Raw genomic sequence first — 12,141 nt, 5'->3', positions numbered from 1 at the left:
TTGTGCGCTCTCATCTGGTGCATTTTTAAATTTTTTTTAAGCATTGATCTGCCACAATCTTTGCAAATTGTTTCTGTTATCAAAACTAGCTCTGCAGAACTACTTCTTTCTGTGTTCTTTCTTTTTTCAGCTTTTTGAACTGGCTTTCTACTTGGTTTCTCCGTCGTAGTGTTGACCGTTTTTACTTCTTTGCCCAAAGCAAAATGTTTTACAGTACCCGATGGTTGATGACTGCGATTTATGTGTTCTTCTAGTCTAGATGCCTTTGGAAAAGACTTATAAGTGGGTTTACAGTACGGACAGTGCCAGTGACGACGGTTACTTGGTACACCGGAAAAACACTTACATAGTAATAACTTGTCATCTAAAAAAGTGAACAATGAATAATGCACAAAGTTGTGATTCCATTTAACGCATTTATTTAATGAATTAACGACAATACCTTAACCGTTTTTATAATAAAATAATGCAATAAAAATATCCACATACCATCTACCTCGATGCGTGAACCCCAATGTACAGATCGCAAGTGACGTTTCACTTTCCATCTGATATTGGTAAACGAACACAGTGCACAGTGCCATCCCTGACAATGACGTTGTTCATTACAGCGAATAACCCTGCTTCCAGCATCCTCCACATTGACAATCGATAGACCTGCAAATTTGATTTGACACTCATTTTTCGAATAGTATTAATTTTGTTCAAAATACTTTCACTCGACCGCAATGATATACAAACATTCGGAAGATTAAACAATTTTAATTATAAAATATGAATTAAGTTATAGAATAATAAAAGTACGGCTATACTTACGGACACAAACTCTAAATTAATGATGCCCTCGGACACAAACTTTTTAAATTGTGGATGTATTTTATGCGCGGCCCATCAATAAACACAGTGTGCAAAATTTGAGCACGCTGTTTAGTGGTTTTTGAGGAGATACGTAAAATACGCGAAATGTAGTAGCGTGATGAAAATGGTCTTGGGCTGAATGCGTGACAATTGTGTGATCGATAACGCCGCGTGCATATTTTTTTTCCAACAATGCGTGAAAGGGCTGCCGTAGCGATAGGTTTGAAACAGACGAGGAAAAGATGCTTTGAATATGATTATTAATATAAAACATGACGATCTCTGCTGGGGAATTGGGGTGGGTGGGTAGTGAAAATTAAAAATTTTAGACAAGACATCATACCATATGTATGCTGTATATGCTTCCTCGCGTGATTCATTAAAAATCATTTAGATATTGTCCGGGGCCAAAATCGGTCCGGCCGGACCAGTTTTGGCTCTACATTTGTGGCCAAAAGCAGTCCGCCACTGCCAAAATCTGTCTTGGTTTTTCTTCTGTCGATTTTAATTTTAATTAAATTATTACTAGGTCTAAGATATTGTTATAATGTTGGATAAATACTATAGATAGATGTATTTTCTCCAAAAATATATGAATAATTTCGATATGCGCACCATAATATTTGTAAGACCGGACCATATTTGGCTGCCAAAAACAGTCCTACTGCCCGGACGCGATTTTTTTTTTCGTACATAAGTTGGGGACCCCCTCATGAAACGTCACAAAATAAACATGAATATATAATTCATCAGTTAAATTTTCTTGTTCAGTGTGCACCCAAGCGTATAGCAACAAGAAGTGATTACACAACTGCGATACGATACTTTTACAGTAGGCCTAGGATTCTAAGTCAATTCACGTGATTGCCTTCGCGCACTCTTCTTCATACACACACACACCACTATGCAAAATGTGTCGAGTCGAGGCTAATCGACAGCTAGGCAAGACATTACACTAAGTAGTAATTCATTGGACATAGCCCAAAGAAAGCTTAGACCCACAAGAATAAAGAATGTGTATAATTTGTGTACTGTATTTCTTTAATTCTGCTATTTTATTATCAAACAATATGCATGTAATCAAAGGAACTGCGCGTATATGAACACATGAGATGGGAAGGTTAGACCCACGAGAATAAAAAATGTATTTTTGTGTAATGTTTATTGTTTAATTTTGCTGACTCTAACACACACGTCACACACACCAACACAGCTACTACTAGAATAGACATGGGTTTAGAGAATAGTAATTAGGCCTAATAGTATCAATAGAAACTATAATTTTAACACGTAATTCTTTAGTAATAAATTATATTAAACACACCATAAACTAAAGGCTGATTATTTCGACAATCCACACAAAACGCCGCTATTCTATTATTAAATCGCACGCGGCAACCACAGCGGAGATAGGCCTAGAATCGTACCGCACTTGTGTAAACTACTGTAATCACTTCTTGTTGCTATACGCTTGGGTGCACACGGAACAAGAAAATTTAACTGATGAATTATTCATGTTTATTTTGTGACGTTTCAGGAGGGGGTCCCCAACTTATGTACGAAAAAAAAAATCGCTGCCCGGACTGATTTAATCGAGGCCGGACCAGTTTTTGACGACCAAAATTGGTCCCGCTGCTCATGTTTTAGCAGCCATTAATGGTCCCCCGGGCCGATTTTGGCAGCTTAAACTGGTCCGCCAGACCGATTTTGGCCCGGACCGATTTTGGTGTGACCGTCCCGAATGATGAAAAGATAGTTGGCCGACCGTAGCCAGCATGAGATAGGCGAGGCGTTCATCTCGTCTGAAATTTTCAATTTTCACTACCCATCTAAATTCCTCAACACAGATCGTCATACTCTATATCAATAAAGTAATTATATTTAAAGCAAATTTGCCTCGTCATTTTTTTAACCTTTTGCTATGGTCTTGCTAACAAAAAATACAAATTGAAAAAGTAATATACTCACTCAGTGGTTTATCCATTTCGTGGTGTGTGACAATCATTAAACTTATGTAGTAATATTAGCGTAAGGGAAAAGTTCAATATAAGACAAGTACATGGTAAGATGACGTGACAAATTTATTCATAGAAATTCAGCCAATAAACGGGTTGGGCAGATTTGTTGAACTACTGCACTATTGCAAAATATTGAAATGAATCCACATTGTAACTGTTGAGTAACTCCTGGTGGTCCATTTGTTTTCCCTAACAGCGGAATTTTATTTGTTTTAATTTTTATTTTCTAGGCAACAGTCTAATATTTACCGAATTTCAATCATTATGTACAAGTTTCTATATTATTAGAGCCGGCCTATAAACTACTTCGGATATCTGTTGTGGGGACTTTTCCTTCTTTATCATTTTGATATTTCTCAACACGACCTAACATGAACTCCCTCCCATCCCCTCCCCAACCAAGCTAAAGTACATTCAAAACCAGACAAATGATTTAGTTTTAAAATAACGTAGGCACTAAGTCCAAATATTCCGTCTGGTGGACAAACTGCATTTTTTTTTATAGAGAGAAAAGAGAGAATGAAAGTGATAAGGTTACACTTCATAGTCAGCGGCTAACTCAATTTTTTTTATAATGTATATTACTCAGCGGTTTACACAACTTTAATTTTGCATGCCACTATTATAAGCATTTTTTATATTTTAAATAGATTATTATTACAAATAAAGAGGAACCTGGATGTGAATTATGTAATGATGTAGAATATAATCTAAAGCCTTGTCTACACTATCAAACTTTATGTGACAAAAAATGTGATGTGCCATGTATGGGCATATCACTACCTTATTTTAATTTGGCACATCCCACTTTTTGGGTCAAACTAGTTTAATAGTGTAAATGGAGCTTTATAATCAACATTTATATCATAATTCAATTGAGTTCACCAATTTGCCCCAGAAACGTTCAGTGAAGACATTGACAAGAGTGTCTTTGGGAACAAATAGTTCTCCAAAGAAATACACTTTGCATAACCTTTGAACTTTTCTATCATTTAAAATTCACACTATTTAACTGACCGATCCATCATTTGTAACATCTAAAGATACCGCGGGCATCTGTCACTGACTCTGGTGGACAAACTGCATACTGTATTAGGCATAGTGTAAAACAAACTGCATTTCTCTGCTATTTTTAAACGGACATTAAAAAACGGCACGATTTATAGTAAAGACATAATTTGTCACCTTCTGGAAATATTACATTTAAAAAAATTAAATGTATATCAAAATATTTTTCGATGACAGACAGAATATTGTAATTCAATAAACTCTCTCTAGTGGAAAGTTTGGCTATCTTTTAAGTTATAACAAATGTTGGCACGTTTTTGGGCGATGAAATCAACGGCTTATCTGATGTTCAGTTCATATAGAACGTACCTGTTGCTATTTGTAATTTGTCCATATAAATGTACTAAATACAAATGTATGTAAAGATGCCCTTAAACTCTCTCTGGTAGACACTTCAGTTGCCTATCCCTACACACCATACCCCCTCCCCCTCACCCCTGTTGCTATAATTTGTAATTGATCCATATAAATGTAAATATAAATTAATGTAAAAATGCCCTTAAACTCTCTCTGGCGGACAATTCAGTTGCACACGGTGTGGGCCTGTCCCTACACACTATACCCCCTCCCATCCCTTCCGTTGAACATATTATCTCCTCTCCCCACCTCCTTTCGTTCAAACAAGAACTCCCGGCCCCTCCCATCCAAGCTCAAATACACTCACACCCAGACAAATTATTTAGTTAAAAAAGTCAAAAACTCCCACGGGTGGACAAACTGCATATTATTATATTTATTATTAACTGTTATAATATAGAGGGTGCAATCTGTAACGTAGTACCTAATATTCTAGACGGTCCGTAATATATTGCACCCCCTAAAATAGATGGTTATTAAACTATTAGGCCTATAGGGTGTGCAATCTGTCATGGGGGTACCTTTTCTATACACAGTCGACCGTAATATATTGTTGGTGTATATAGATACTGGAAGGGTGTAATCTGTCACGGGGATACAATATTTTTAGACTCCCAGAATTGGATTTTGTATCCATTTGCAAAAACATGACAAAAGAAGAGGACCAAGAATTATTGTTTATTATATAAATTATTTGATTGAAGACAGTGTTCAGTTTTCGAGATCCTGGTGATATAGGTACATGTGGTATGTGTCCATCTTATCTGACCAATTGAACTATTGTGGTTTAGCGTTAAAATAATAATAATAATTCTTAATCGTATTTTCCCAGTGCAATCTGTCACAGGGGTACCTAATAGTCTAGACCAGCTCTAGACAGTCCGTAATATATTGCACCCCTCTATAATAATAGTTATTTACTGTTATATTATAGGGTGTGCAATCTGTCATGGGGGTACATTTTCTATACACTGAGTCGACCGTAATATATTGTATCCCTTGGTGTATATGATACTGGAAGGGTGTAATCTGTCACCGGGATACAATATTTTTAAACTCCCATCATTGGATTTTATATCCATTTGCAAAAACATGACAAAAGGAGAGGACCATTATTATTTATTATATAAATTATTTGATTGAAGACAGTGTTTAGTTTTCGAGATCCTGGTGGTATAGGTACAATGCGGTATGTGTTCATCTGATTGAACTATTGTGGTTTAGTGTTAAAATAATTAACATTCTTAAATCGTATTTTTCTGACACAAAAAAAAAGTTCAATATGTCACGGGGGTACCACATATTATAGACAATCCGTAATATTGCACCCTCTATAATAGATGGTTAACTGTTATGTTTCGGGCGCAATCTGTCATGGGGGTGGGTAGGCGCTACCTATATAGTCCAGTCCCTAAGGGGAAATGATGTTACCATAGTGGATACAAGTGTGCCCTTTGGCATGTTGATAGAACATGATATGGAGATACCAAAACAAAGTTACTGGAAATCTGATTTGACCTCTGTGACCTCCGACCTCAATTTTTATATTTCTATCTTAAACAGCCATATCTCCGCAACGGGTTTGACAATTGAAATGATATTGGTGTCAAATAGATCAGAGGGTACATATTTATATTCGCTCTAATAGAACTTTTTCCAAAAAAACGACCGGAAATGTAATTTCTCAATGTTTTGACCTTTGACCTCGGCTTACTATATCTCAATAACTACTGATCAAAATTTCTTGAAATTTGTTTCAAATTGTTAAGAGCATACATATTTATATATACTCTAATTAAACATGTTCTTCCAAATCCACAGGAAATGTCATTTACTGACCTTTGACCTTTAATGTTTAAATATGTCTGTATCTCTGTAACCAAATGTCATAAAAAGTTCAACTTGGTGTCAAAATGTTCAAAATGTAAACATTTATATTAGCTCTAATAGAAGATGTTATCATATTTTTACTGGAAATGCCAGTTTGAGGTATGACCAGGATATACTGTTAAGCGTGCGTGTGTCATACTTATAATAATATACCTAAAATATAGATTTAATGGACCAGAACTACATTCAATATCATATTTAGCCTTTTACAATTTTCTTAAAGCTTAATGTTTAATTTAATTTCAATATATAATTCCATCGCATGGTAGGCCTACACCGTAAGAGCAACACTTAATATCAACAAAAAATTAGATAAACTTAAAAGTTAAATAACATTTTAAAAAAAGAAAGAAAATCAGGATCTTAAAGAAAGAAAAGAAGAATTAACCAATACGATTTGATACTCATAAAACATATGACCTAATTATCAATTAATTGCTTGAAGTATGCTGAAAAAATAAAATGTTTGAAACAGTGAGGAAAAAGCGAAGAAAAGAAAAACATATGTTTAAAATATTAGAAATCTGAAAAGGATCAAAGACAAATTAATTACAAGGCTGATTTCTTTTCAAGAACATACTGCAGTGGAATATAAAAGGAAAACAAACCAGTGAGCAGTCAAAATTACCATCTTGGCTTGATGAGGCAATAACACATCCAGCTCATAACACTATACAACAAAATCTTTGAAACCAGAAGAAATTAAGAGAAGCAATAATAATTATACTTTAATCCACAAAAACATGACAAAACTGACATCAACCATTACCGACCAAACGAACATTTTAACATGTACACAAATAATTTACAAAAGTAATCAAAAACCAAAATCAGAGACCGACTATAAGTAAATAAACCAATATATAAGGCTTTATACAGTAGGACCATCTTATACAGTTTGTCAATCAACTAAAATAAAAAGGAAATGAATATCACCAAATCTTTGATTTAGAGATTATCAGAAAGCATTTGACTCAATAAAACAGGCATTACCATATATTAGAGGGAAATATTATACCTCAACAAATATTGATTACGATCGTTCAAAGAGAAGTTAAGAAAGATTAGTAAGACAAGGCAACACTTAAGATCTTCACTGCATTGGAAGAGGTGTTTAATCAAAGAGCTAATCTAAAATATAGAGTAAATATCACTTTAAAGACAAAATAAACAGTTAATTTAACCAAAATCACATTGACTTCCAGCCTATTTTTTGCTTTGAATTACAGTTTTTTTGGGTATGCACTATATCATGTTTTTTCAATCCAATTTTTGGTGAAACTATTATGTGTGACATTAAAATTGCATATTCAACAAAAATATTTGTCAAAATTACTTTTGTCAGGGGGAAAATAAGTATATCTTTAATAGCATGTGATATTATTAGCAAATATTTCAAATGTAGTTTTAAAACTTTCCCATTACAAACAATTGCCATAATTCTGATAACATTACAATACACCCATCCTCTGGGACTTATTTTCAAATGTAGCTAAAAACTTTCCAGTACAATTCCGGCCATTTGGATGTGTATAGATGCATGCAGTAGCATTGGAAAAGCGAGAGAGGGGAGGTGGTTGGGGTGATGGAGAGACACATATTTTTTACATGTTTGTCTACACTATAAACTAGTTTAACAAAAAAGGTGTGATGTGCCCAAATATGGTAGTGATATGTCATTCATCGTGTCCATATATGGGCACATCACATTTTTTTGTCGCATAAAAATGTTATAGTGTAGACAGAGTTTAACATTTGTGTAACATGTAACAAAAATATGTGTCTCTCCATCCACCCCAACCCCCTCCCCTCTCTCGATCTCTTTTTATAGATTATTAATTGCTAAATATATGCAAAACGATGGGTCATAGCTCAAAATGACATTTCCAATTGAATTCTGACAAAATATTTTGTTAGAGCAAATATAAATGTGTATATTCTAAACAATTTGACACCAAACTGAACTTTTTAGGAAAAATAGTTACCGAGATATTGACATATTCAAACATTAGAGGTCAAGGGTCAAAAAAGCTTAATTTATGGTAATTTTTTGAAAAAAGTTTCTATTAGACTAAATATTAGATTTATTTTCTTAACATTTTGAGCCCATTCTCAAATCTCTGAGATTGCGTGTTATTGAGATATTAGGCAATCAAGGTCAAAGGTCAAACTGAAAAATAAAGCCTTTGCGGCCATTTTTGTACAATTTTTTTCATTATAGCGAATATAAATATATATCTTCCAAGCATTTTGAAAAAAAAATAAATGTAAAATGTCCATGCGTTGTCAAGATATGGCGATTTTTAGTTATATAATAGAAAAATATAAAAATTGAGGTCAGAGGTCACAGAGGTCAAATCAGATTTCCAGTAACTTTGTTTTGGCATCTCCACACTATACTCTACCAAACTGCTATACTGAAAAATTTGTATCCAGTGTGGTAACATCCCACCTCTTTTTCTCCCCTTAGGGACTGGACTAATATTCTAGACAGTCCGATGGTATATCGTATATAGTTAAGTTAGGGGTTGCAATCTGTCACGGGGGTACCTGATCAGACAGTCCGAAATATATCTATTCCTTTATTAGGCCTATAGTATTAACTGAGAGTGAATCAGACGTTCGAAAAAATAAATAATACAATAATAATTCAATTCAAATTTTATTTCAGAGAAACTTTCCATAGCAACAAAAGAAATGAAATACAGTAGGCCTACATTTGATTCTGTACCATCAACAAAACTAAATTATAATAAGCATAATATGCCTGTTTTTTAGTAGTATTTAGAAATGATGAAAATGCTAAATTAAATAGGCCTAACTATGGATGTGTTAATATTATTATTTATATTATATATCTTCGTTTCAGTCAGAAATCCAGTAGTATAGTGCATTAGTGTGGACTGTAGTTAGACTCGTCCAATATGTCATCATTAGGATCGCCTATACAACATCGCCCTAGTGTGGCATCACCATTCTTATATCAACTATCAGCCGGTGAAAGGGAGCTTGACATTGTCATGCTTGATCATGGATATGCTAGGCCATGGAGTACACACCCTGATGCTAGTCATGCTAAACCAGCAAAGTGTTTGTTCGTTCCTCGTACCTTACGCTTACGGACAGACAGGACAATCATGTGAGTGTACTGTGGTTAGCATATTATTGAATAAAAATGTTTACGCTGTCTACCGTACTTGCACAAGACAATAGATTCATTTAATATATAAATGAGAAACTGAAAATCCAAGTATATCGGTCTAGGCCTATCTTTCTTTCTTTTTGGCAAATTTTATAATTTCATTTATAATCTTAAAGACCCCTTCCCTGCAATTTTGGACGTTTTTTTGGAAAATAATACATATATATCACTTTAAAAACATTAAACCATGTCATTCCTTGTCTTAAATGTACGTTTTATGGTAAATCATGATAAAAAGTGAGAAACTATGCACTACCTAAGTAGCTCGCGGCGATCGACCTCTCGTGGACGGTCTTAGGCCTAGCCTAGCTAGGCTTAGTTTTGTAGGCCTAGCTGGTAAACATTGGTAACGTACGAACATCATACGCTACTGTAGCTATATACCTAGCCTGACGTTGTATAGTTGCTGCATTAATTGTCTTTCTATTTTTGCCAGACTCCGTTGATACAAATTGGGGAAAACCCGGTATTTTCGCTGAAAAGTTAAGAGTCTTCCATTTGTTTTGGCCTCACGATCGATCGAAAAGTGGGCAAATTACAGGTGAAAAACAAAAATATCAATCCGTGCGCAATGCATTTTGGGATTTATAGCGGGCCGCTATAATTATTAGAATCGACTTATTTTTCACATTTTTAACCGTTTAAATACGAAAAAAGTTATCGCAATAGGACCATATAGTATTATTTTTACATTAAATATAGTTTGTGATCTTAAATTAGATCTAAAAAACGTAGGGAAGGGGGCTTTAATAATTAAATAATAATCTTATTTACATATTTTAATGATTAACGATTTCTTGTTTCTAGAGAAAATGAGAGCAACATAGATGTGGTGAAGCTTGTTGCACCAAACCCAGTAGCTTATGATGTTGTGAAAGCAAGAACAGTAATGAATGAATGTGAACGCCATGTCAAGTTTGTGAGAACCAATTACTGATGATAATTGGGAAGAAAAACTCAACAAGTAAAGTTTAATGTTTACATTGGTGTTTACCCTTTTTATGTAGTTAGGACTGTCTGTCTAAAGCTCTGTCTACAATATTTTGACAAAAAAGTGTGATGTGCCCAAATATGGTAGTGATATCCAAATATGGTAGTGATATGACATCATGTCCATATATGGGCACATCACATTTTTTGTCACATAAAGTTTGGGTTTCCATCTAGAGAAAATATCCTGATCTGTATTTAATTTGCACTTGTATTATTATTTTTACTTCACATTAACTGACACTAAAATGTGGTTTCCACTAGCAAAATATACTTACTGTATACAGTGAGGTGAGGTGAGGTGAGTCCCGTGTTCATTCTGAACATAGGGGAATGAGCTGTTAGGAGCTCATTGTACTAAGCCTCGGCATTATGTGGTAGGGTGGCCAGTTCCTTTCCACGCCGGCTTTTTTCTCCCTAGTTTTTTCAACTAGGTACTCATTTACAGCTGAGTGGACTGGGAGTTGTCGGGAATTGAACCCGGGTCTATGTGTATGACAGTCAAGTGTTCTAACCACTCGGTTATCCACTCCACTGTATACAGCACAACCTAGTAGTTGGACACTTCTCTCTGAAATGAACAAAGCTAAATATATTTTTTTTAATACTTTGTGGTACCAGATGTCCTTTTAATAAGGATCTAAAGTATGTAAAAACAGTAACTTATTGATGGAATGATGTTTTTATCTTATGCTATGTTACACTACTGTACACTAAGCTAATAACTAGCAGATCGAACAAAGGTTTGTTAATCTTTAAATTTATAGCAAAAAGCCAATTGCAAACTATTACTTCAAGTTTAGCCATACAGTTGATAGATTTCTTACTTTTAACTGTGAATTGTTGTGTATTTCAACTCGCAGTATAATCTATGAAAACTTAGCTGCTCAACATACCTCAAGTGCAAACTGAGCTGTTTCATAGAACTCATTTGTTTACAGGTGCTGTTAAGATAACACCTGGTCATGACTACAATGATTATGAAATTGGGCAGAAACACAACCTTCCAACAATAACAGTCATCAATGAAGATGGCAACATTGCTGACACTGCTTCTCAATTTCAGGTACATAATAATATTTTGCTAACCTTTATAAAGGCCAATTTACACCGATGAGCGGTAACGGTATGTGGAAAATCTATCTATCTTGAGGGGAAACTGCCTGTCTGCTCCGCGTTTTGTGTAAATGGTCATAAGGAATAACATAGATTTTATATTTTTGTTACCGTTACCGCTTGTCTGCGGAAAGTGGCCGTTTCTAGCCACAATTTCTGTACAGTACTCTAACTAACTTTACCATCCATTATGGTACTGTATAAATTTAAACAGTCGTTTATTACTTTTTGTTGGGGTTAGGGAATGAAAAGATTTCATGCTAGGGTAGCAGTTTTGGAAGCCCTCAAGGAGAGAAACTTGTACAGAGGCAGTAAATATAACTCAATGGTGGTCCCAGTATGCAGGTAAGCCTAGAGAATACTACTACTGCTATGATGTTATAACATACAAATAATTAATGTTGTATGTATCAGAATTAAAAAAAAAAAACTTTTTCACAAACGGTAGAATTACAAAGCAGTGATTGTTTAATGTGAAAGCTTTTTGTAAGCTTAGTAAGTTAAACATTTTTAGGACTAAGCATACCCTCATCAAGCAACTTGATGATACTGTTCATACCTTTTTTAACCACTTCTTTTTTCCAATATAATACCTCTATGGTTTCCTACATTATAACTATGAAGCTGGAATGTTATTGTTTT

At 34.5% G+C, this 12,141-nt stretch overlaps 2 protein-coding genes across 2 annotated transcripts in view; both read left to right on the top strand.

The window, feature by feature from the left end:
• The window catches only part of LOC140047790 (KAT8 regulatory NSL complex subunit 3-like), an 86,693-nt gene extending 76,363 nt beyond the window's left edge, over window positions 1-10,330 (top strand). The window contains exons 3-4 of the mRNA XM_072092824.1: window positions 9,061-9,330; window positions 10,201-10,330. Of these exons, the coding sequence (XP_071948925.1) occupies window positions 9,116-9,330; window positions 10,201-10,330 (345 nt within the window). The 5' untranslated portion in view covers window positions 9,061-9,115. The remainder of the gene's footprint in view (window positions 1-9,060; window positions 9,331-10,200) is intronic.
• On the top strand, window positions 10,312-11,979 carry LOC140047310 (valine--tRNA ligase-like). The gene is made up of 3 exons (XM_072092249.1): window positions 10,312-10,357; window positions 11,325-11,449; window positions 11,741-11,979. Exons 1-3 carry the CDS (start codon window positions 10,330-10,332, stop codon window positions 11,846-11,848), a joined length of 261 nt encoding a protein of 86 aa, XP_071948350.1. The 5' UTR covers window positions 10,312-10,329; the 3' UTR covers window positions 11,849-11,979.
• Window positions 11,980-12,141: the final 162 nt, after the last annotated feature.

The sequence above is a fragment of the Antedon mediterranea genome, chromosome 4 (assembly GCF_964355755.1).
Source record: "Antedon mediterranea chromosome 4, ecAntMedi1.1, whole genome shotgun sequence".
Lineage (NCBI taxonomy): Eukaryota > Metazoa > Echinodermata > Crinoidea > Comatulida > Antedonidae > Antedon > Antedon mediterranea.
Note: the sequence above shows the minus strand (reverse complement) of the source record. Positions and strands in the feature narration are given on the sequence as shown.